Here is a 27,732-nt window from a genome sequence, read left to right as displayed (position 1 = left end):
ATAATATCAACATTTTGAAAAAAGAGCAGCTTTAATAGATGACAGAATGATCTGATAGAATAAAGATGAGTTGTCAAAATTTCGAACACGTTACCTGCGTGTGACGTTTTTGTACTCAAGAACTGATGACGTCTCGTACATCGTGCAATGGCGGCAAAGTGAAAATTATTTCGTACAGTTGCTGCCATTGCCAAGAAAATTATATATTGCGAAGTTCTGCAGGGATAACGAGGTACGTAAAAACCAAGGGAAATTATAAGGTTTGGGTATTGATTTATGAAACAGTTAGATGGTGTTTGAATGATAAGTTGGGAGAGGTTCTCTCGAAGTAAAAAATTGCTGGCGATCAGAACTCTACTCGGCCCGTGTGACACACAGCAGCTAAACAAATCGTAGACCCTAAAAAAGATTTTGATCCGTCGCGAAATTGAAGACCGTGCCCGCAACAGTTGCTGCAATCATTGTAAGTACAGAGTATCTCCACCGTTTGACAACTCACCGAAGTGTAAGAACGCCCAGCTCTAACAATGCGTGCAATTGAAAATATTTGAAATCACATTTTGAAACAAATATTATAATCTATGTTTCAAGACACTGCGAACTGGTAGTCTCGGTTAAAGGCCTACCGTCTGTGGTGCGACCCACATTTGCTCGGTATGAATCTGTGTCAAGTCAGGGGCTACAGTGGATCGGCGTCATGACCGTCAGAAGGCCTGTTTTTGTGTTAAACTGTTTGATCTCATCGTTTTCTGTTGAACTTGAATATAGAACACTGTTGTTAATTAACTAGTACAATGGCTTCCCACTGAATCCCAGGTTCTTGCTGTGCATTTTACCCTAACTATAATGACTACCTAGTTGCGTTCCAAATGTTGGCTATATCCACTTGACTCTTGCCATAATTTTCTTTTTCCAAAAAGTGTTTACTCATTCCAAATCTCTGAATTCTGCTGCTAAAACGGAATCATGCTCCTGAGGAATAGAACAATGTGATTCCATGATTCCCTAAATGTCGATGTGTATCACATCTGATCATATACACAGTAGAGGGGCCTTCCAAATGTTTATGGTAAACTAGGATATGATGTCTTGGGTGTGTGAAAGATAAACAGCAGTCCTTCACACCGACAACACCAGTGCACTGTGTGCAACACTAACAATGACCTAATCTTTCAGAGTTTCTCCAGTTAACACTACATCATATACTGTATGCACATCATGTACAATAGGCTGGTCGGGTTCTTTGGTTTTACAGAGCAAAGAATGAATGTTTTAGAACTATGCAGAAACTGTTATGATTTATAAGGTGCTCAACTACCACCATTTTCCATTCAAAGGAGAAATAATAGGCTGTAGAGTTGTGTTCGTCATAAAGTGCTTTATTACATGCCTCCTTTATCGTCACGCGCTCCATAGGATTCAATGGTAACTCGTCGATAACGTCGCAGGTGGCATAGTCATCGCTTGACAAAGTGAACCGGAACTATTTGCAGCTTAACAATTTTTGGATGGAAAAATGTTGAAATTTCATCTTTTGCATTGGAAATCCCTTTTTTGGAAAATTTTTCATAAAAAGATTGATAAACCGTATAACAGTGGTTTAAATATATTAATGTGCTGTTCGATGATGAAAATTGTTCCATTTTTAACGGATTTTCGTCTAAGATTGATGAAGCATTTCATTCACATTTATTTACCAATAAACCTAAATATTTTGAGAGAAAAATGTGTGTAAGAAAGGCATGTAATAAAAACAATATAGCCCAAATATGGGACTATGTGCCCTCAGGGCAGAAGACCATTTGCCCTCCTCATGTCGGGCAAATGGTCACCTACCCTCAAGCACATAGTCCCATGTATGGGCTATAATATATGGGTGTACCGATATATTTCTCCAATTTTTTTTTTCAATTTCAGCGTGTACATAAATAACCTATTATTCCTGGGTAGATATGGCATCTGTCGAAAAGCGACCTCTCAAGTGGGAGCTGAGATCAAGAGTAACAAAACCACGCCACCTTCTGTCAAATGACTGCAATAGCTGTGCATCTGCAACACAAACACGATCCAATGAATTGCCATCTTTGCCCAAAAAGAAAAAAGTGAAAAGAAAAGCGAACAGATTCCACCGAGAGGACGAGGGTGATGACGTTGAAAATGAAGATGGCGAAATGTACCCCGCCGGGGCCTTCTGCTATTTGGGAAAGCAAATGGCGCAGGCTAGTACAAGGGAGGATAGCAACAGCAGTTGTGAAATTGGAAATCATGGTCACCCAGCATCAGGAGACACTTTTGATGACTGCTTTGTAGTTCCAGAAACACCAAGGTAGAGTTACTTTTGATTTTGAGTATCAAAACAAAGAGATGTCACAAATCAAAGTGGCATGGTTGTTTTGTGACATGGTTGCAAATTTTTTTTTTAAATACTTGCAAACTGAGTTTGGGTGGTCAGACATGTTTGAAAACAAGCGAGTATATGACATGTTTTCCTTAGCCTTGCTTTTTGTCAGCTCTTCAGTCCCTAGTTTGGTATCAATATGATGCATGACAAACTTTGGAGTATGGCCACTTTGGTGTGACATAGCTCTCAGTCATATTCCAGGTGCTCTTGCTCAGAAGCCATGGTTTGAACTTGCGGCTGTGATCTGCAACTGCTTTTCAGAAAGATTGTTGAACCTATTTTCAAATTTCCCAGTTTACACTCGGACAAAGTCCTAATTATGATCACTGTTCTGTAATCGCAGAGTGGTTCACATAGCAAAAGTCCTCAATGTCTGATGAGTGTAATCCTGCGACACAAATTAATTCAAGGGCTGTAAACCGAACACAGCTATTTCTGTGTACTTCAGAAACATTGAAATTTGCACATTATCAATCTAAATGGTGTATATACTATGCAATGTCACTAATCTTGGGCAGATTATTATTCACAATATACATGTATCAATTGATCCCATGTACATTGTATTTGTATCGACAGAACAGAGCAAGTGTAGCATGTGCCAGCTGTCAGTCTGGTATTTGACTAATCAACCAAGGGGCCGTCGACAATAAAAGCTGACGCATAAGAAACGTAATTCCTTCGTTTTACTTGAAACCCCCTCCCTTCCCCCTCAAAACGAAAGGTCTTATGTGAAATCAATTTGGTATTATGATGCCGTTTCTGACAAACCCACACGTACCTCTTCGATCGGCACGCCCATGAAAAAATACTGGACGTGTACATTAATTAATAAACCTCCACTTTACGCGTTTCACTTTTTAAGACACACAACATTTTAATGGATTTCGCACTTATGAAAATGTTTCACGTATATGTTTCACGTTGAAAAAGCATACAATTTTTCATTTCACATTTAATGTCTTTTGGTTATCTTTTTTGTCTCCCTATTTTGTGGGCATTCTGTTATTGATGAACGCGAAGGTAGTATCGCAATCAAAATGTCAAAATGTTAAAAATGTCAGTTGAATGCACCGCGTACCGCACATGTCACTGCACTGCACAGCTCTATACAGAAAAGTGTATCAATTTCAATTCAAACATAAAATTGCATCAGTGTTTCTTTTGTAATTAGTTCCAGAGACCAGCTCTGGAACTGTTAGTTTTTGCTCACTTTCCTTCTTTCTTTCTTTCTTTCTTTCTTTCTTTCTTTCTTTCTTTCTTTCTCTCTTTCCGGTATTACTACCATAGAAGATGCTATACACAAATTTTACCTTAATTATCCAGAATGCATTGCGACACGCTTATGATGTCATCGCTCGGCTCGGACGGGTTTTACGGGCATTTCTTGTTGGTTTATTTATTAATTTTTTATTTTGCATTGCTCAACTATCATATTGCGTTCAGCTATTAATAATTCTAGCTTTCTTTCGCTTTGTTTTTTGTTGCTTTTTGATTTTATTTTTCTCTAAATACTCGCCGTATGTGGCGCTATACTGTTTCGCCCGAATGCTCAATTAACAATGGCAGCGGATACGATCGCTTCGCTCGCATAGAGAGAGAAAAGTAGGTTTTCCGTAAGTTTACAAGCGCGGCTGGGCACATCGTGTACCTAGGCGAGGTGGGTGTGCTCGAAAGCCAAGATCAATGCAAAATTTGGATTCAAAATTGGCTGTTTTGGCGGAGAAACTGCCAGCAGTATTTCTGAGGAGCCACCTGCGGTTTTTCCTATATCAGTCTGCGGGGCTGTGGTGGGAGGCCGTTTAACGCCGGTAACACACAGCCGTGCCATGCAGAGCTAGGCATTCATAGTGAACCAGTGTTCTCCCCAGGCCATTTTAGCGTAGCGGTCCGCTACGCTTTCGCCTCTCCCCGCTACGCTTTGATTCTCCCCGCTACGCTTTAAAATATTCCCGCCATCCTTTAGTTCACACGCTAGCGCTCTGCGTAGCTACCAGCTGTTGCATGCATTGTCTACACATTAGCGCTCACTGCAACTTCAACTTGGTGAAAGAGTGGAAGGTGTGAAGTATGGTATGCGTCCGATAACTTGTCCGTAAGTGTTGAGAGGAACGTTAAGACAATAGAAGAATCGGCTGGGTTGTTCACAAGTTTTCATTCTACAACGACTATTACGACCAACAAAGACCTTTAGTCGGTATACATCGAGGACAAGTATTCACAGAGTTAGGCGGTGTAGCACTAGCGGGGCCTGTAATCACATTCCCATGCTTTGATCAACGAAATGGACCGCAAAAGAAACAAAAGAAGCAGTTGACTAGTGAGGTTGATTATGATTTTACAACGATAATCTTTTTTTTGTCCGAGTACGATCACGATCGCGATCGAGTTCACATTGCATAAATTCCAATATGGCGGCGGCCATGTTGGCCGACGTGTTTATAACGTGTTGACATTGATCCTGGCGTCGCGTGTGGTTCCACTCCGACACGTTCTCTGACAGATTTTACACCTGATTTTCGAGTGATTTTGTCGTACTTAGTTCATGTCTTGTGATCATCTTGGTGGTATTTTTAAAATCAAGAATCGAACGACGATGTTCAGTGGCACTGGTAGTTACGCGGGGGGGGGGGGGGGGGGGGGGGGGGCTGGTTGAAATTGATCCCGCGAGATGAAACATTATTCGCGGTGTTTGTCGTTCAAAAATGATATAAAACTCAATTACATTTCTTGTGTAAAGCTTAAACTTATGAATTTTCCTCTTTGTTGGCATTTTGACAATTTTATTAGCAGTATATGTATTAATGAAACTCCAATCAGAGTCTGACGAACCATTTCTTGCTTTCAATCTGAACTTGCTGTTACTGTTTGAATCTTCGATTTATTTGCAATTGTACTATACTGTGATGATTGATTTAAGTGTAATAAAGAGTTTCCATGATGTTCAAATTGCATACTTGTATGTTACCATTACATTTTCTTGTGAGTTGTACATGAATCCCGGGACATGAATGCGTGGGTGCATGTGCAAGCTTACATCCATATGCAAATATAAATTAATGATATGCAAATGATTATGCAAATTAGCCGCTACGCTTTTGCTTGATCCTGGGGAGAAACACTGGTGAACTGTCTGTCACCGCACCGGCATGCGTTGGCTGCACGTAAAAGCAACTCAACTTTCCAAGATCAAACGGTCAGTATCTTGTGAAAACAGCGACATAGCAATGAAAATTGTTTAGTCTGTGCTTAAAATCAAATGAAAATGCATGTGGCCTCGGTTTTCAATTTCAACGGCCAAGGTCCGATGTTTCCTCTCGTCTGATCATCGTCGTAAACCTCGCGCCTCTTTACGGCAACAACTCAGCGCTACCCGTCAAGCGATTGATTTTTGCGTAGGTCAGCGGAGCTCTGGCTCGCGAGAATGTCGTCTGATATACATTTCCGTGCGTTGTCGCCCCCGTATGTATCTGTTGCGTTTTACATGTAGGCATTTGTAATCTGTGTACTATAATTCCCCGGACTGCCTTGCTTTTAGTTGTATTATGGTATTTACTGCTATCAGCCCTAACTATAGGTACGTGCTTGAAAATCCAAAGCACTCTTTCATTCTGCACCTTTGTCACACATTTTCTTGTTTCTTCCGCTGCTCTGGTCTCTGGAACTTCGCTTTTGCAAAAATGCTTAATGCGATTTTATCGCACACAAAATGAAATTAGCTTTTACCCCTCCCCCCTAAAAGAAAGGATTACATTTGTTGTGTGTCAGCTTTGATTATCGATGGCTCCTATCAGTACACAGCAATCACTTTTAAAAGACGAAAAGGTTGGTGCTTGTACAATGATGGAACTCCATTGATATTTACTCTCTGGTACACTGTGCAGGCACCTGTATACCATTGTTTTAACAACAACCTACATGAACCTATAATAACCCTTTCACCCCATTTCCCAGTCTAAAGGTCCAACTTTATCATAGAAAATAATGGGATTGGTTCAAACCTCTGTGATAAAAGGGTTGATTTATACACACGATAAACCCTACTTTCCAATCGCCTCAAATGTCTTTGAACTTCCATATGATGTGCATTTTTCTTTTTTGTTGAATTTCATGCAGCCCCAGGAGAAGACCAAAAGGACTGAAAAGACGAAAACTACGAAATCATATTCAGTTTACTCCTGACTCAAGTGACCTTTCTGATCATGACGTTCATGGCAATGAATTTGCTTTACCTCTGAAAGTTAATGGTGCAAGTTCGTTGTGTCATCCTTGCATGGTAAATGGGTCGACGTCGGAGGATACATGTAAATGTATTGGGGATGCTATTGATAGAACTTACGGCACTGCAGGACAGTCAGTGTTCTCAGGGAGTACATCTTCAGGTTTGTCACAGTCCCTGGACAATCCAAATGAAGCATTGCCATCCGATGATCAGCTGGCTACCATGGTAAGTGGTACACATAGAATGCCATGGGCAGGTCAAAGGTCACACGCAACGCATTCTGGCGTGATCTCCATGAATGGGATATCAACGGCCAGTAAGCCATCAACATCACGAACCACCTTGTCTGTTGATTGGTCATCATTGTATCCCATGGATAGTGACTCAGAGAATGAAATTGACCCGTCGGATCAGTCGACCAGTCCAGTCTTTGGCCATATTGGCGCAGTGAACTGCCAAAAACAACAGACGACCACCAGCAAGTCAGCTTGCCAAGCTCAGGAACAGAGATCCAACATGGGGACAACTACACCAAGTGATGCACAGGAGACCAGACCGTCACGTAGAAAGAGCAAGAAGAGACTTGGATATGTGGTCTCAGGGAGTAAGTTTGGCCCACCTCCAAGGGGTCCTTTAAGAGATATCGTAAAACTGCAAACACAGACTGACAGTATTCCCTCGCCAGGTGCTAGTCCACCTCTTATTTGCATAGAGGCTGAAATTGTACCAGATGAGCTAACTTTTCAAACGCCTGATGTTCAAATAGATTCAGAGGATGGGGGATTAGGCCGTGATGAGATGAACAGGGGATCAGGCTTTAACGAGTCGGATGAGGGATCAGGCTTTGACGAGATGGACAGGGGATCAGGCTTTGACGAGTTGGACGGGCCAGGAGAACCCAACATAGGCACTAGCAGTAGGGCTTCGAATCGAAGGAGGCAGATTTCCCAACAGGACAATTCAGGCTCCAGCAGGGTGGAGGGGGACTTTCTCCCAGCATCTGTGCTGATTGATCCTCCACAGATAATCCCCAGTCCATCAAGTGGTCAGTTTTCAGAACCCCCCAGAGGCTCAGAGCAAATCGGATATCGCGGTAGGCTTCGCCGAAACAGACAAGTCACATCCACGCCGGTGATTGCCACAAGTTCAGCTGGTGTTTCCATTCTTACCTCTCCCCTTGCTGTTGATGTAACTGCAACACAAGTGGATAGAACAGCATCTGCCAGCAGAGGGGGTGATGATAGTGGCTCTGACTCCACTTTCTACACGCCTCCTACAATAGACTTGCTCACTCCAGCTCACACAGGTGATTTCCAACGCCTACCTTCAACAAGCAGGGATTCTGCTTCACTGATTTCCACTTCCGGTGACGAGGAGGACACTCCCTTTAGATTGGAACATGAGTCGCTGTCCCCACTGGAAGAGATGTCCCCCCCTACCGTTGAGATAAGTGGGATGTCCCCTCCTGTCATTGAGCTAAGTGGGTCGAGTCCAAGCTTTATAACCGTACCGACGCCGCCGCGTCAGAACCGCAGCCGCTACAGCAGAAGTCCGTTCGTCTCAGCCACACCAGGCGCCGCAGCACCTGCTGCGGATTCCTCCACGGTGTCTCCGGGCACCATGGCGAGCATCGCAAGACTGGAACAGATAGAAGCCGACGAAGCCTTCGCCTGGCAGCTACAGGTTAGTGTACATCAATGGCGTGGTCTCTTCCTTTGTGGGAATTTGACCAATTTATTGAAATTTTTATCAAATTTCAAAAGTGCTGCTAAAATGTCCAATAAGTGTTTAGATTTTAGCTGTAGAACCCATTGGGAAAATTATGTAAATGTTTTCTTTTAGTTCAATTCAATCAGTGTATTATACTGTGTGTGTCCACGTATAGGACCTAGCGTCAGCAACATGAAATGGGTGTAATTTGGGGGTGTCTTATACATGTAATCAAGTAACCTTATGTTTTCCACCAGCACTTCTAATTTATGCTAATTAATTTATGTCCATTTTGTGAATAACTCTGGACTTCCAAACATTTTTTTGCAAGAATGTGCAAAAACTTACATAGGCAAGATACATGTATAATTAACTATTCTTGCTAACCCTCAAAAGTCCAACGTAATTGATTTAATACAAATGTGTGTACATTGACAGGCATCAGTGCCTACAAAGATGAAAATGTGATGACTCCCACACAACTTTACCATTAGAAGGTTACAGAAACGAAAGTGCAAGGGGAAATTTAGCTTTTCCTACGGTCACATTATTAACCCTTTTCCTGCCGAGCGCCCTTGTCCGTTATCTGCCAAGTCAGTAGAAACACCGCCCACAATATGTGCCTGCAAAAGATTGGCTCTCCTGCACGTTATCCTGCCAGGCATTTTGGCAGAAATCGCCCATTTTCAGGGTAGTTTTAGCCGTACTTATACGTGTTAGACTTCGATAATTTCTACATGCCTGTAGACAGGGGAAGGAGCTCAAGGGTTACTGCAGAAAAAATTGAGGTCACCGGCTTTGTTGCCCTGGGGTGCGTCATTTTATTGCCGTTTCATGTTATTAGTCCCCACGGACACCATCCGGGGGGACTTATAGGTTTGGTCATGTCCGTGCGTGCGTGCGTCTGTCCGTCCGTTCACGCAGATATCTCAGAGATGCCTGGAGCGATTTCATTCAAACTTGGTACAAGGATAGTACCCTACCTCATACAGATGCAAGTCGATTTGTTTCACAATGCGATCAAATTTGGCCGTGTTAGAGGACTTTTTAGTTTTCACCTCCATAGACTCCCATGTATAAGGCAGTCCATAGACTCCCATGTATAAGGCAGTCCATAGACTCCCATGTATAAGGCAGTCCATAGACTCCCATGTATAAGGAAGTCCATAGACTCCCATGTATAAGGCAGTCCATAGACTCCCATGTATAAGGCAGTCCATAGACTCCCATGTATAAGGCCAAGAAAAATAAAAATTTAGTTTCTCATCGTATTCATATTGCAAAAAGGATGCAGTGACACAGTTTTTAGTCCCCACAGATAAAGTCCAGGGGGCTCATAGATTGGTTCATGTCAGTCCGTGAGTCCATCCATGTGAGTCCATCCGTTCACGCAGATATCTCAGACACTTTGACAAAATGTCACGTGACCTTGGTGACCTTTGACCTCAAATATACATATTTGTCCATAACTCAGTAACCACAAGTGCTAAACCTTTCATATATGGTATGATGGGACACCCTATGACGCCACATATTGTACCTCATTAATTATGTGCATATCTAATTTGAGCGACCCAATAGAGCTAGAGGTCTGATTTTGGTATATATGGATAACTTAGCAATACAATTTTTTGACAAAATGTCACGTGACCTTGGTGACCTTTCACCTCAAATATACATATTTGTCTATAACTCAGTAATCACTAATGCTACACCCTTCATATTGGTATGATTGGACACCTTATGACGCCACATATTGTTCTTTATTAATTATGTGCATATCTAATTTTGAGCGAGCCAATAGAGCCAGAGGTCTGATTTTTGGTATGTAGGGATAACTTAGCAATACAACTTTTTTGACAAAATGTCACGTGACCTTGTTGACCTTTGACCTCAAATATACATATTTGTCCATAACTCAGTAACCACAAGTGCTACACCCTTCATATTTGGTATGATGGGACACCTTATGATGCCACATATTGTACCTCATTAATTATGCACATATCTAATTTTGAGCGAGCCAATAGAGCTAGAGGTCTGATTTTTGGTATATAGGGATAACATAGCAAAACAATTTTTTGACAAAATGTCACGTGACCTCGGTGACCTTTGACCTCAAATATACATATTTGTCCAAAACTCAGTAACCACAAGTGCTACACCCTTCATATTTGGTATGATGGGACACCTTATGACGCCACATATCAGGGCTGTCAATGTTTTTCAGAATAGAAGGGTACAAGTGAAAGAACAGGAGGGTACAGCCTTGTGCGGAGCGAAGTAGAGCAAGGCGTGCGCGCAAGCGCACGCGGGGGGAGGCCAGGAGGGGGTGTCCCCCCTCCTGAAGCTGAAGCTTTTCTAATTATTCATCTTCAATTGGTGGCCTGTGGTGGCACTTTTGAGGGCAATTTACTGTCAAGTTTATTATAACTGAAGTATCAAAAGTAACATGAAATTGAATCTTGTGAAATAAATTATGAAAGACAAACAGAAGTATTTCAGAGTTTATATGTTTATTGATACACCAGGTTATTATTATTTGCATACAAATTCTGTTGAATTACAACCTACTTAATAAAGATCATAATCTGAACCATAATCAGAATCACTGAAGTACTCATCCAAGCCCAAGGCTTGTATGGCAGTACCAGCTGACAATACCTCAATATCTCAGGCTGATGAAACAGTAGCTTCAGAAACTACATCTGCAAAAACTATTTCTTCAGATGTAGCTTTAGAAACAACACCTGCAGAAACTATTTCTTAAGAAACAACATCTGCAGAAAGTAATTCAATAATTGTAATACGTTCCCATTCAAAAACAGCTAATCGTATTAGAATTAAAAAAAATCTTGTCCCCACTGCAAAACTGATGTCATAACGTCACGACAAAAAATTCCGATTTACAGCTGGTTGATACTGCTGTAATTTTATTTGTCTGTTTCAAGACCTCTCCTCAGAGTTACCGGCTATGAATTTCCAGTGTGAAAATTTACAAATGTAATTGGGTAAATACGAGACCATTACCAGAGACAATTGAGTAGACGCTACGTCATGCAAACAATTACATACTCAAGTTTACCACGCTAATGAAATTGCGTGGCTTCGTTGTCCGTCGGCCTCTCAATCGACAAGATTGAGAATATGCTGATTTGTTTACGTAGTAAATCCTTGCGCGTGAAAGTATACAATCAAATCTTTTCTCCTGATGACTATCTATTCTGATATCCTTCACAGTAGTCCGAGTTTTGTCGAAACCACGCTGGCCAAGGGGGTAGGCTCACTTCGCTTCATGCATGATATATCCATATTCAGAACATGGTTTACCGCCGTACGTGCAAGATACCGCGAAAGTATATAGTCAAACCTAGCCAAAGTTTGTGATTGCCCTAAACATTAAAAAATGTTGGTCTTGGTAAATGATTTTGAAGGATCGGAATACCGATATTTGCTTTTGAGGAAAGATTTCGGATGTCTGAAAATATTTATCGAACTTCAATACTCGAGCCTTCGAAACAACCACAGTACACAGCATGTACTACCGTAAGAATACATTTCATAGAACGGCGGCTTGGTGCAAACAAATTCAGTGGTAGTCAAAACTCACTAAAAATTATGTCAATCCCCACAAAGTTTTTTTTGGGCCGAGTAAACGATTCTTACTCATTGTAAAGAGTGTTCACGATCTGCAAACGGGAAAACAAATCAAAAATTCCAGTCGCTAAATACACGTAATGCTATGGCACTTTGCTCAGACGCGGCGTGAAATCTACATTGTATGCTATACCATTGATGGATTGAACCCCCGATCACTGAAATTCTTCAGGAAAATAAAATGATTTACAAATATGAACATTACTTTTATATCCAGAGCTAGTGTAAGCCTCTCGGGGTCTTTTTTGGACCCATAAATCCAACGTGGCTGTCGTTCTTTTCGTAGCCATATCGATCGTGTACTCCGAAAACGTCAGAACACGCAAAGCTTTTTGACAGTACGATTGAAAGCAATCAGAAATCGGCTACCAACGAGCCTTAGGGGCTGCGCCTCTGTAGCACAGCGTGGCCAACGGTAGAATTGGGAAAGCATGACGTATGTAAAGATTATTGCAGGCCTTGAATAGGGAAAACAGGCGGCGGCAAGACCTGTGTCAGACGGCGATTTGCCGCCGGTGACACGGCTATAATTGACAGCCCTGACATATTGTACCTCATAATTATGTGCATATCTAATTTTGAGCAAGCCAATAGAGGTAAATGTTTGATTTTTGGTATATAGGGATAGACTATAGGATAGAAATTTTTTGACAAAATGTCATGTGACCTCGATAACCTTTTACCTAAAATACACGATTATGTCAATAAATAAGTAACCACAAGTGCTATGTCCTTTATATTTAGTAGGATGGGAGACCTTATGACAACACATGCTTTACCTCGTTAATTATGCCCATATATAATTGTGGGCAAGCCAATAGAGCTAGATGTCTGAATATATGGATTAATTAGCAATACAATTTTTTTTTCAAAATGTCACGTGACCGTGATGACCTTTGACCTTGAATATGCATATATATGCATAACTCAGTAACCACAAGTTCTTTACGCTTCAATTTTGATAGGATAATAGACCTTAAGATGTCACATCTTGTACCTCATTTATTATGCACATATGTATTTCTTGGCTGGCCAATACAGCTAGAGGTCTGATCTTTTTTCCCGATTTAGAACCATAACTTAGACATGCCTCTTGTTTCAAATTGGGAACAATGACATAGACCTATGTGCCCATAGATATGAACATATACACTCCAGTGATACTTCTTAATGACCACATTTCCCTGCCCCATCAAGACTAATACTCCCATTACAAGTGGGGACTATGTCATTGTCAATGACTTGTTTTTTCTGAAATAAACTCCTTCAGTATTGCGCACGTCCGCTAGGCACAAACATCACCTCACTAGTCTGTTAGTCAGAGGCCCTGGGGGTCATGCTAGGGGTGCGGTAGCACCGGCAAACCTGTCCTGTTTCCCCAGGGTAGGGTTAATTGAATACGTACCTTCAACGACTTGGCAGTATAGCACAAAAACTACGTTTTTGCCGTTGTATTAACGACATGGCTGAGCCATTGAAGCACAGCTCCACGTAGTTTAGCCAGCTCATTTGGGAGTTGGCTTACGAGTGTTACCGTTCATTACCGACTTAATCAAGTGGTCCTCAGTCAGGTACGGGTTTGTACTGTCATGGCTTGGGCTGCAGCTAACCAGTGATAACCAGTCACTACACCCAAGTCATCAGTCTCACTTTTGCGATGCACGGGTACAACGCAATATGCTTCCATTGTTCTAGCCATCGACGTGTCCACATGCCTGGCAGCCATTGTACTACTAGCTGGTTTGCATAACAAAAGCAGTCCCTGCTAAATGCAGGCGGTATCCCCGTAGCATTGCAATGACCTCATGTCACCTTTTGAATTCTCCGTACGCAAACAGCGTACGTAGTTACCAATGCGTCGGCAAGAGGATACGTTTGCCTGCAAACCAGAGCCAATACTTTGGACGATGAAAAATAAAAAATCCAAAGCCACGTCCATTGAATGGCACGGCCAAGGCGGTGAAGGACGTTGCCTGGCTTGAACTTGCAGAGCTGAAGCCCAGCTTAGTACGTCAGACACCATTGTAATGGTATTTCCGAGTCGTTCATATCCGTTCCATCGGAGGAACAAGTCGAGCCGTCCCGTCAAAAATACGTTCTCATTTTCAGTCACGCACAACTGAATAAGTGACTTTCGTCTCGCACCATCGGCACCATCTGCCAAGTCGTTTGCAAGAGGTAGCCTTCTAGATTAGCATTGCCGAGTTGGTCAAGTTCGGCAGCAATCTCTATAGTGCCAAGCAGCCAAGTACGTCCAACTCCGCCAGAAAACGTCACCATGCTATCCTGCCAAGTCCGCTAAAAAGCGGTAAAAAAACCCAGCCCCCCTCGGGTATGGGGGACTGGCGGACAGGTTTCTGCACCTTTCCCTGTCTATCGACTCCCTGCGAACCCATTTCGAGGGAAAAAGGCGTTCCTTGTCAGAAAACCTCTCCTCGGATGACCCCTAAATGCACAGGGGATAGCAAAACGTAGTGCCGTCGACTTGGCAGGAAAGGGGGTACCCAAAAAGGGCCCGATTTCCACCGGTTGGTAGAATAACGATCACCAGTGCTTAGATTCTGGCTACACCGAATTTCAAGCGGATTTTCACCGACTTGGCAGGAAAAGGGTTTAAAATGTCAATGTCACATTATTTTACATCTTTCATGATTTTTCTAGGTGTAAAAGGAAATTTTAACCACTAAATAATTGACAACACTGTGCTGATGCTTACACACCCTTCACAATGTACAGTACCTTTACAGCTCTTCATAGGTGCAAACTCAGACCACACAACCTTGAAGTTGAACAGTTGAAAGTGTCAATGGGCAGTCCAGTATAACTACCCTCGTTCGAATAATGTGCAAGCAAAAGGCTCCTGTCTTAAGTTGGTCAGTCAGCAACAACTTCCCATATGGGATTGTTGAAGTCACACTAATTCTTGAGTCGTGAATTATTGGCTCTTTGAACTTAACTTCATGTAGGGAAGGGGGTCTTACACACAGATGTATGGCATTTTTGATAATCCTCTTAAAGTAGGGGGAGGGTCTAATACTCGAGCAGGGTTTCATGAGTCAGATGAATATGGTATACTCCACTTCCACCACCCAAAATATTTACAAAGTTAGCTGACAATCATGAGATCTATGTGAAAAGCCCAAACTTCTGTAGGCAAGATTGAAGCAGCTAATTAAGGTCACACGTATAAAAAGGGCTGTAAATGTGCAAATCTGGGATGGTCTACATAATTTTTCTCAGGACCAAAAATTATTAGCAATTAATCATTTAAGAACTTTCTTTTCAGTTTTAAAATTATCGCAACGCTTCAGTATTTACCCAATAAAGTATTCAAATTAGTTTATAGCCATGCCTCATCGTAGTAGGAGTACAATGACATTTTGGGTGTCTACCGACGAAAAAACCTACAAGTCATGGTCTTTCATTTGTAGGAGCAACTCAACCGACAGTCTCCAGCCTCGGGTGTTGGTGCGTCAGCAGCTCCCACGACGGATGATTCTGTGCCATTCAGCCTCCCTGTTGAGACGGACGAAGACCATCGACGAAACCTCCCTGTTGAGACGGACGAAGATGACCGACCTTCAGGTGCATCGCCCGTGCGCAACCCGCGAATCGGTGACATCTTCCAGAGAACTGAGGAGCGGCGGACACGACTGATGACCCTGATCAACCAATCAGAGCAGCTTCTCAATCGGATGAATGAAAGACTGGGATCGTTGCAGCACACTATGCTGGCAGCCCAACCACTACAAAGGGTGAGTATCTATCGTTACTTGTCGGTGTACCACCGCCTGTGAAAACCAACCAGACCACTAGTAAATGTATGCACAAAATATTTATACTTTCTGAAACCACCAGTTTTGTTTCTTTTCATCATCAAAATAGTTCACCAACTTAGTTGTGTTTGTATAGACAAAGCTGTATTACCAGTGTTTCCCCTGGGTTCCAAAATCTTGAAGCAAATTTGGCTAGAAGCCCTAAAAATTATTCGCCAAACGAGATTTCAATTAGCCAAGCCGATACCACTGATCACAAATGACGTCATTTCTTTCTCATTAATATGCAAAAATAAATATTTGTCTGCATTTTCCGTAAGAATGACGGAAATAAACCCTGTTAGTGCTACTATGGATACTAAAAGTAACACCAATTTATGGTTCAGATTACAAGGTGCCAACATCATCCACGTATACAACATAAAATTTGTCCGAATTTCAAGCGACACCACGCGAGCGACACTTGTCCAAAGTTAGGCGTATGCAACTATATTCAGTAACAAACCTGAAATCGCTATCGTGCGATACTGTACATATCGCTACAGACAACGGCACGAAACCTGGTTCAGCATACTAGTTTTTTCAAACGAATCAGATATCATTCTCGTAGCAGTTCGAAAGAAAATACTCTCAGACTGAGAAATATGTGCATTTTTTTAGACTTCCAATACATTTGCTTTACGCTTGAAGTTTAGCAAGCGAAGCTCGGCGCTCGGACAGCGCACACCGTATCAATGGCGCTCGGGTCAGGGGTCATCATCAAACACGTCAGTGTTTATTCTCAGCAAGCTTGCCATGGATCGCGGAAATCACGGATCATAAATCCAAATGTTCACGTCTCTATTATGTAAACAGAACCGTAAAATATCAAATATATACCATTTTGATATGGAGAAACATCTTTTTGTTTCACTGACGATCAAGTTAAAAGCTCAAATATCGCGACAAGACTTACTAGTAGCGCATTTGCACGATGTGAATGCGGAACTAGGCGACTCAGCGGACGAGCGAGCGCCTTCTCTGAAAGTCCGATGTCACGTCACAATACACCACGGTCCGTGATACACTGAAAATTGTCGCGAATTTATATTTAAGGAAGCCAATTCACACAAGTTTCTAACGCCAGTAAAGGTATTTTCTTGTTGGCAGCAATACACCACGTGCCTTACTCGCTCTACGTTCTAAAAAATGCCATGTGTATGCATGCCGCTACCTTCCTTTCCAAATTCACGGTCGACTTTCGTACATTGATCATAATCTTTCTTTCCATTTCATAGCTTTACTTGCGTGTAGAATGTGTGTTGTAGGGGTGGTCCCCCATATTGGTGGAGCAGCCAAAGTCAAAAAGGAAAGTTTGCCGTTTTTGCTTAGTTTCACAGTCACTACGATCCTTCAGTGTTGACGATGACATGGCTGTCACTGCACGGAGTTATCACACATTGCGCGTAGTCAAACCCAAAACTTCGCAACATTTTAGTCAACTAGTCATGATATACATGCGGTACTATTAATTTGTGAGTTATTTCGTTACAATTTATTCATACTGTATGTGTTACAAATAGGATCTCCTGACGCATAAGGTCGGGGATGTAGAGAGATAAAGCATGACGTCTCAAGTTGAATGCAGGACATCGATGTGCCCGCGGACAGACAAAGTGATGACGTCATAGTGCAATTTTCGATTCGCAAGTTTGGCTAACTTTTGCCAAAATCTTCTCGCCAAACGCTACTTTTTTCTCGCATTTGCGATTTGGCGAGCAGGCAGCGGAAACACTGATTACCAATGGTGAAACTTCTCCATGTACTGGTAACCATGCTTATTTTCAGCTGACTTGGCTAAGTCAGTACTTACTACAAGTCATGTTTACTACATGTATGTCTACAGTATGTTGTCAAGAGTCTTTGTCGAAATGAAACATCTGGAGCATGTTTTACCTCACTGGTTCTAACCAAGTGAACTTGATGGTGACGTATGAACCTTGCAGGAAAAGGGTTAAAGGGCCATTTAACATTTTTGTGTATTTCATAAAGATAATATTGCTGTATTGGATATGCCAAGCGAACATACCCTCTGACAGACAGACAGACATAACCCACTTGTTTTATACCGTGGGCTTGATGAATAGACAGGGAGATGTTAAAGAGGCAAGTTATTTGACCACATTGATATAATTTCAATGGAAAACAAAGGACTAACACCATGTAAATACCCAATGTCATGTTCTAGTACGAGAACGAGGGATTGAAGACAGCCCCTTTAACCATTAATATTATACAAGAGTCTTGATAAGTCACATGCATGTCTGATCTTAAAACAAATACTACCAGTACTTGTGTTTTCCTCGCGTTTTGTAGTGATCGAAAGTAATCAGCAGGTACAAGTATTGGTTACATATTCCCCTCAGTTTAAAATATAGAGGGAGTTATTTCATTCTGATAACGAGAGACCATGATAAATTATTCAGATATACCGGTATACCAGTGATATGCAAATTTAAGTTTTTCAAGATACCGGTGCTTGTGAATTAATTGTGTGGATCAAATATCAAATAATAGACAGCCTACACCTTCGTGCTTTTTGCTATCTAGCTAATGTTTATTATGTTTCAAGCCTACACAAATCATTCACACTTCATACATAAGATACAACTTTGTAGTGCAGAGGCAAAGTCTAGGTAAGTTATTAAGTTGGTTGATGTAAGGTCACAGGCCGCAAGCATTGTTTGGATTTCCACTGTCAATACTCTGTGTACATGTATATCAATGTGACAAGACATCATTGTAGAAGGGTATGTGTGCGTTTCTGGGGTTTTTTTTGAATGGGGCGTTTGCCAAAATGGGGTGTTGCACAATATCTGTGTTCTGGAGAAAAAAAATGATTAAACTTACACAAGACTACATTTTTACAACAGAGGAATATGAAAATTATACATTGTCATGTAAATTGGTCATTCTTCTGTATCTCCAGGCAGAGGAGAACATAAAGCAAGTGTGAAGGTTGAAGGGCAGACTTTTGCATGGTACTTTAACTTACACTTGCAAATTTTTATAAGGAAAGATATAAGATGCTAAAAAAACTGATAAAATTGAAATTTGGAAAACAATTGCAGTAGAGAAAGCTACCTAATTCTGAAGCCTTTTTCTGTTTGTGATTTCAGCGAAGGAGAGGTGGAATTGTGTCATCACAGTCTCCTCGCAGGAGAACCCGCACCCATAATAGAGATCAGTTCAGGGAGCAACTAGAGAACCTGGACAGACAGCTAATGAGGCTTATTCAAGCCAGAGAACGTAGACAGGTAACTATCGTCACCAGGATTCGTGTCTTCTGTGTCATGTTTGCAGCGCATCCGTATTTACCGTATGCAGTACTGTAGTTTGAAAGGAGGCACTTTTATTTTTCTTTTTTTTTTAAACCTAAAAGCTCCCCTTTGATGTGTTTTCCATTATTTCTGTTTATATTGTCAAATAATATTTCATATTCTATCATCAAAGTAACCCTAATTCTTTGAGTGCCAAAGTCAGTATCTGTTCCCTTTACAAAATATACCCCAGCCAAATTTTTTCAGATTTTTGCCAAAGTTCTGATTAAAAACTGTAACCCAGTGTTCATTCTAGGGTGTAAAAACGAAGCCACTGTGGGCCCCTACTCCCGTCCCAAAATCAGGGGCCATCGTTAACACACATGTGAAACCCTTGAATTTTCTGCGAAAATACCTATAGTCTATAAAGTGAAGAAAAGGAGAATACACAAGATCTCAATCATCAAGATGGCATTCATGAATGTAATGTCCAATTACAATTGAATTTTAGTCTGGATTTGAACTCATCTTGCAACAATGAGATTTCATATCACATACATAGACCCAGTTATCCCTATAGTATGACGTCACACTATAGGTATATGACTACGATGAATCCATATTCCACATGTGGTGGATATGGGACCCGGACTACTTTTAAAACGTAAACAAAAAATCAGCTGTTCAGAACTTATTTTCCAAACCCTGAAATGCAAAAGTGGGAGGGTAATGAAACATAAAGAAATATGGGGTATTAAAATACATGTGTAGAATACAAAATACCGTCGATACAAGAATTTTTATGAATTTGTGTTTCCTCGTCGTTGATTTCGATTGAAACGTTTGATTTGTACACCGCTGACATTTTAATACGGTATGCTATCGGCATTTTTTGTTGTCTACCTCGTCAAAAATTGCCCTTCTCAATGTCCATCAAACAACATAATAAGCATAGCCGATAACCCAAGACACGTACCAATAATCCCTACAGCAGTAAGAATGTTTTCTGAAGCAACATTGACGGGTTTCAAGTTCAACATAACCATCAATGCTGCCGCGGCAGTCAACCAGTCGAGCCCCCGGGGCGAGCCGATGAAGCGAAGAGCGTACATCATTTCTGACACCAATGACGATACTCCGGACTTGAGACTCATCAGAAGAAAAGCTATTTTATTTTTCAAGAGCGACGAGTTCACAATGTTATCAGTGCATTTAAAGGTGTAAGCTATTGTTTTGTCCATGCATATTGTGCATCACGTTTCCTGTATTGTACCTTGCAAGCTTGTTGTTGAACTTCCGTCGTCTCGCGTCAGAGCTAAGAAAGACTCGTTGCTTGTATGTAGTCTTACCGATTGAGTCTGATACTGTTCTTCATTATATTTAAACAAGCTCATTTTATTCCTAAAATATTAAACATACAATTGACAATTTCGTAAAACATAATAATTGTTAATTTTGAAAATTTCATACAAACTTTACAAAGTAGAATTCTTTGAATGATATTTGAATATTGACAAAAATAACCCGTTCTCGCCAGCCGCGGCTGAGTGTCGCGACGTCCCTCTTGTCATCCAATAATTTTATGAATGAATTTTCACTAAAATTGATGTTATAGTAAGTACCAAATAAATACCTTGCATTAAAAATCCATAGTCTTTCCTATTTCCGCTTGATTCGCACAGAAAAAGCCCTACGAGAGACGCTAATTATCCATAGGAGCAGCTTCAGCGTGCTCGAAGTTAACCTCGACGTGTACAGCTGAGCGCAGTTAAGTCAGCTGTGACCCAGCGATGACCGCATAACACAAGCGTACGAATTCTTGTAAAATACTCCCTCTCCTTATTTCCCACTAATTATCATTCCTGAAAGGTTTATTCACGGAAAACTGGGTCTATGCATGTGATAAATATATAATCCCCCCGTATTCCTCACTCGTGTGTCTGCGTCGCGGACTCGTGATTCCCCGTGTAGCGGCCGTATCCCCCTCGCCTACGGCTCGGAGGGATACGGCCGCTACACGGGGAATCACTCGTCCGCGACGCAGCCACACTCGTTCGGAATACGGGGGGATTATATATAAATATTGTTCATAATTCATTGTGCTTGCTGGGCAAATAGTTCTGTATGAGCAGTTTTCCACCTTGAAATTTGCATAACAATGAAACGATTGGTATGTTAATGATATTTTAATGAATTTCTGGATTCATTAATGAACAATTGAATGGCTATGCAGAGAACAATGATCAACATACATCTGAGAGCAGTATAGAAAAATGTTCTGGTTTCTCAAAAAGAATCATGAAAAATATCAAATTATGGCAATTCTTCCATTAACATTTCTTCATCACAGGGTATGTCATAAGAGTGCCAAAGATTATATAAACAGGTCCCATGTGATTTTCGCATGTCAGTAGTTTTGATAACAACTCTTACTACCAGTGTGGAACCAGGACATTTTGATTTCAACTCCCTAAGCAAACTAAGTGTAAAGCAAACCCAAAGATTCCAGAAAGTAAGACATGAATGGGTTAATCACAAGCAACGTCTTAATGGTATACGGAGGGCCTCCAACACAAAGTGTTGTTGAGAAATCATAAAGAATGTAAAAGCTCTCAATATAGTGTTGTGAATTTTGATTTTTCTACAGGGTACACAGAGAGGAAGACAGCCGCGAAGAGTTCCACTGCTTGATCGTTCCCTTTCTGGAGCTACCTATGAGGTGATAGCGCTTTTCTGACATAGCATTTAACCCTTTCACCACCATGGTTTAGCCCAAATCCATTGTTAGCAGTGGTGATTGTGGACCTGTTTACAGGGAATTGGGGGTGAACAGGTTAAAAGTAATTTTTTCATCAGTGCTTGAAGTGTATACCATCATAGTATTCATCCATGCCAAGTGTATTATTGAGGGCAAGACTGAAGATTAGTGGACACAAAGAAGTTTTGTTTGAATTGTTAGTAACCTAGGGAGTCCACTCATACCATCACTTATTATTTAGAGCCCTCTAAGAAAATCCACTTTAGTTCACAACCAAAGGTGTACCCACTAATCTTCAGTCGTCCCTTTGTGAGTATTGTTTGTGCGTGCAAATATGATGATGAATGGCCAAATTTTGAGTGCCAAAGTCTATTTAAGCCACCTTCATAAAATATACATTTTTATTCAGATTTTGCCAAAATTTTGATAAAAAACTTCAGCCAATGAAATGCGATGTCCATTTGGTCCAAAATTATCGAGAAAGCACAGAAAAATTGATAAAATTAGTAAAATGTTGCACTAAAATTTTGGTAGGAAAAATTACAGCATTCAAACGATTAAGTGGCCGTTATGTTCCTGGAATGGTACACTACATCAGAATTTTGTACTGATCACATAGACTTATTTCACCCATCCTTGCGTTCAGTCAAAGGCTATCATGTCCCTGTGCTTGTTTCCAGGACATGTGAAAATTGTTGTCCACTTTATACTGTGATATATTTTAGAAATGCAGTGTCTTAGATTTGTTTTGCATAGCATGTACTCTATGGCACACAAATGATGAGTTTCTCTGAGAATGATTTTAGAGCATGTTTACGTCACATGATATATGTCAGGACTAACAATAGTGCCTGTTTTGTATGAAAGTGAAGCATGGTATTACAAGAGATGAAGTTACTCACGAGAAATGTGTGCTTTCAGTTCCCATAATTCTAATACTACCGTATATGGTGAACAATGTTCAAGTGATATCAGTCTTGTTAACGTGTCTGAAAATGTCATGTGAATATCAATGGTCAGTGTTTGACCTTGTGTTTACGCATTGATTGCACAAACTCCAGAGAAAAGGAAAATATATTACAAGTGATCAGATGTTCATCACAAGAAGTCTGAGTTGGAAATTCTGAAGTGTGGTCAGCGTTTGAATACTCATCATCATACGGCAGTGTACAATGCAACAAGTGAAAATGCCCAGCTTTTCTTATGGACAACCCAGAATAGTGCCCACTAGTGCTCTAGCAAACCAATGGCTTAGCTCAACATCAAAAACTTGCAAGATATTTGGTTTTAAGAATTGCTGTTAGCGTTTTTTTTCTCTTTTTCCTCTTTCCGTACGCGATTGCAAAGTCCAATTTTGTCTTCTGATCAGAAATAGTATAATGAGAAAAGTATTACAAACAATATGACTGTATTTTAACCCTTTGAGTGCTGTATAATAATCTTTCCCACCAAAATTTTACTGCCACATTTTACCAATCTCTTATGAATTTTTCTGAAATTTTTTGATAATTTTAGACCAAATGGACACCATATTTTATGGGCTGCAGTCTTTTATCAAAATTTTGGCAAAAATCTGAGAAAGATTGACTGGTATATTTTATAAAGGTGAGAAAATTTGACGTTGGCGCTCAAAGGGTTTTAAAACCTTTCTGTCCACAACACCAAGACATGTGAACGTACCTTCGGCTGTCAGGCACAATCTTTAGTATGCAGATTTTTCCACAAGAGGTTTCTGTGCCACCCCTTGGGTTTTTCAAACCATCTATTTACATGTTAAAAACCATACAAGAGGATACATTTTCACGGCACAAGAATATGCAAATGACATATTGTCATGCAAATTTGTCACCCTTTCTTTCCCAAGGTGTGGAGAGCACTGAGTGTTTATACCGCATTGACTCAATCCCGCCGTTTGTTCTCACTTAAACAATTCTGAATGTACCTATCTGTGCACAGGAACTGTTGGAACTGCATGACCAGCTGGGACCGTCAGTGAACCACGGGCTGACCAAATCGCAGCTGGACCAACTGCCACTCTTTGACTACCTGCCAGAAAATGACCGAGAAGACAACACTTGCAATATCTGTTTTGTGGACTACGAGAGGAACGAGGCACTGCGACGACTGCCTTGCTTTCATAGGTATCATGCTGAGTGCATAGATCCCTGGCTAAAGGTGAGCTGAGGACACATTCCACTTCTCTTCACTATGGCATGTCCCATAACACATAGCTTCTGAACTGTATTTCTCAATCTTTTTGTATCGTGTGAAATTTTTATATAAAAATCGTAATTGAGCCTGTGGAATCTCAGAAAACATGATTAATTATAGTATTTTAGTTTTCAATCCATCATACAAGGGGCAAACGCCAGATTACAGGATAAGGTTCCCATAACCCACTAACTGATGAAGCAATGAGAAGTAAAGTGCCGTGCTCAAGGGCACAACACTTTCTTTGGCAATAATTGACCGTACAGAAAGATAATGGTCAAATGCCTAATTTGCATTTCCTTTCAAACTTACGGTAGTGTGTGCCTCATAAGTTAGACTTAAACCTTGGCTCAAACTTTCGTTGATGAAACTTTGAAGCAATCCTCACCATATCATGAATAAAAATCTGGGTTCACCCTGCAGTATGGTACTAGCAAATCAAATTATCTAGTATTTCCTGATATTTGAAATTCAAAATGGTCGCCGTCCGCTATGAGTTAACTCCTTAGGGAAAAATGAAATTTTTGATTTTTGAAAAACTATTAGATGGTGAAAATTTTTCTTTCTCCAAGAACTTTAAAATAAACCCTCACAAGTGGTAGATCAGAAAAGAATTGTGAAAATTTGAGAGTCCAAATATCTGTCTCTGAGGCGCATTCTACCTCCAATCTACACATCACCAGTACAAATATCATGATTCATTATGATACGGTGAATCCTGCTGACTTGTAAGTTGTAACAACATTTGTTTTTTTCTTTTTCTTTGTACAAATTCAGCAAAATCCAACCTGTCCAGTGTGCAGAGTCAGAGTCACAACTTGAGAAATTGAAGACGTCTTGAGATGAAGAATGTGGTGCTAAGAGAAAAACCAAAGACAAACAAAAAGGAACCTTGAGACACGGTCGCTAAAGTGTGCTACTTTCACCATATTCTAATGGACATTTGGCAGCACATCAAACATATTTAGACGTTTACACCACAAACAAGTCAAAACACAGATATTGACACTAAACAGTCTAAGTCGCGCATGTGTAGCGGACACACACATTCACACAAACGAAATCTCATGGATTCATATTATGTACCTAGACGGACCAAGACAACAATTTAGAAGTTCTTTTATACAAAAGTAAAACAAGACACTGGCAAGGATTTTCGTTTTTTCCTAAGACTAAGAAAAATTCTTATATTTTTTGTATCACTCTCAACAAAAAATATGATATATTTGCTAAATTATAATAAATTATAACTTTTGTTTGCTTAGAATGAAAAAAAATCATGTCATTTGGAATTTTGTGAAATTTATTCAGTTTTTGTAATTCCATGGTTAATTTTGTAACAAACATGTAATTTTGCTTAATTTGTTTGATTTTTTCAGTAACTTTGAGATACGGGGAAAGTTTAATTCTTCAGAAGTGGTTTTGTATTAAAATCCAAAGAATTAGAAAACACAATTTTATGTTATAACTAGTAATAGAATTTTGCAAAGAGGTATAGTCAAAACTCTTACTATGTTGGTTAATAGTCATCTAAAAAAGGATCGTTAATTCTGTAATGATTGTATGTATAGTGCTAGAGCAACTCATTGCAATACAGAATTCTTTATATTGTTCATTATCATACATTACAGGGTAATCAAAGTTCAACAGTGTGTTTCTTTGTTTGGCTATGTTATCATTAGCACAGCGGAAAACCAAGGGTGGTTTCATGTACTTTGAACAGCTCCCTCTAGAGGCATGCTAACCGCATTCACGTTTGTTCTGAATGCTGTGTTCAGCCAATGTGTATTAGGAATATTTATTGTTTGATACTGAAATTTTGTAAAGGTCATGGCCACTAAGATAAAAAGCTTACCAAAGCTTATAAAATGGTAGGAATGTAAAGTTCGATACAGCGTTTCTCCTTGTAGTATTTTTTGGAAACTGAGGACAGACTATGCAATAAAGACTGGTTAGTTATTTTCACATTCCTTACCTATTTAAAGAGAAAATTCAGGTGAAAATCTTCGAAAACTGATTTGCTCGATCTTTCTTGTGATACTCAGTGTTTTTGGGTGATAAATAATGTTTGAGTTTAGTAGATGGAGAGAAAAACTAAAAAGTTCTGCCGTTGTTGGCAAATATTCACTCATTTGGTCTCTTCCATGGTGAAAATCTTTTTTCTGTTTGCCAAGAAATACTCACCATTCTGTTCATAAAAATCTATTTTCTTTCTCAAAAATACATAAATTATGGTTACTATGGAGATTATTACATAACTTGACAAGTTGTATTACTTGCATGTACTGTTCGTCTTCATCAGTTTGCAGTAATTTTGTTTCTTGATTGAAACATTTATCGCAGCCAGTTTTGCTTATTATATTGTTCATGTTTCTCATCAGCATCTGTAGACACCCAGGAGAAACTAGTGTCACCATCTATTTACCCGGTCATTGTTTGAGTGTTTTCAGAATTTCAATTTCAGCCTCACCATATACTATTATTATACAGAGTTGTGTCACTGTCAACTTTTCAAATAAACATTCACAGACTCTAATTCTGTTTCTTATTTACACTTTCACATTTTTTTGTGACATTTTTCCTGTTTCCTTTCCCAGTTAAAGGGCCATCACCTGTAACTTTTGATTATTTTGTCACTGTATTTTTGTTTTTTTATGTCAAATGCAAGCTCTTGTTCTACGGTTCTTGTGAAAGTGTGTTGAAACACCCACTATTTAGCTTGTCAACACAGCCTGTATACGTGTGAAATGTACTGTTATATGTTTACATTTGAATTCTAGTCAGGATCAGAATTCACTTTCCAACAATACACCATGCAGTTTACACATGCACAGGCTGAGTTTAGTAGCTCAACTCTCTATATTAAAACATGCTTTTGGCAGTAGAGCAGGAAACTGTAGTCGACATTAAAAACAAAATGGTGAAAAAATCAAAATGATACAGCTACTCCACCCTTTAAGTAAACAAACGTTCATTCATTTCATTGCCATGTATCAAGTTTAGTTCAACATTGTCATTGATAATAAATAGTTAAACACAAAGTCACAGTCTGCTGATGTCATTCTTAAAGTTATACCACCCTCCACAATGCCGCCTCTTTCTCTTCCATGCAAGTATAGGCCATACTTTATCTTGTCTTGGTACAGCCACTGTAGCCGTAAAATTCTTATCACCTTTCATTTTGTATCTTCCCTTATACCCTTTCACAGCCAGAATTTCTTTTGTCTTACCAATGCAAACCTCTTCTCCCCTACAAAGTGTGGTTTCACCCACTACTCCAAGTTTATGACACTGCTTCGACCATCACATTAGACATTGTAACATGTGACCGGGTTCAGTAATCCAGAAAACATAAAGAATGGCCATGCACAGAGTCTAAATCTGAATATGTGTGCAGCCCTGGTTATCTTGTTAGTGCTTCAGTGTTAGTGCTTCGGTTGATTGCAATGTGCACTTAACATTGCCATTTCATTTTTAACTATGGACACCCGAGGCTATTAACATCAAAAGTGTAAAAATGGCTTGTGCTACAAACAACAATCAGAAACAGGAAACCTTATTGAGTTCTTATGCTGTAACTTTTTTATGTATATTCCAGTGTTTTGTTCTGTCTCATCTTACCGCACTCTCAAACTCATGACAGAATGCCAGCTTGTAAGTGTTCAATTTACCAACACTGCATGGATGTGTGTATGACC

General features: G+C 40.2%; 1 protein-coding gene across 2 annotated transcripts; it reads left to right on the top strand.

The window, feature by feature from the left end:
- Positions 1 to 96: 96 nt before the first annotated feature.
- Positions 97 to 27,069, top strand: LOC139130287 (uncharacterized). 2 transcript variants are annotated; one of them, XM_070696043.1, is made up of 8 exons: positions 97 to 232; positions 1,918 to 2,326; positions 6,518 to 8,306; positions 15,422 to 15,745; positions 18,925 to 19,062; positions 21,713 to 21,784; positions 23,780 to 23,998; positions 24,812 to 27,069. In XM_070696043.1, exons 2-8 carry the CDS (start codon positions 1,953 to 1,955, stop codon positions 24,854 to 24,856), a joined length of 2,961 nt encoding a protein of 986 aa, XP_070552144.1. In that variant the 5' UTR covers positions 97 to 232; positions 1,918 to 1,952; the 3' UTR covers positions 24,857 to 27,069. The 2 variants fall into 2 exon arrangements, with proteins under 2 accessions (XP_070552144.1, XP_070552151.1); XM_070696050.1 differs by having other exon boundaries at positions 124 to 232; positions 1,951 to 2,326.
- Positions 27,070 to 27,732: the final 663 nt, after the last annotated feature.

Source organism: Ptychodera flava, chromosome 1 (assembly GCF_041260155.1).
Source record: "Ptychodera flava strain L36383 chromosome 1, AS_Pfla_20210202, whole genome shotgun sequence".
Lineage (NCBI taxonomy): Eukaryota > Metazoa > Hemichordata > Enteropneusta > Ptychoderidae > Ptychodera > Ptychodera flava.
This window is presented reverse-complemented; position numbering and strand designations above follow the sequence as displayed.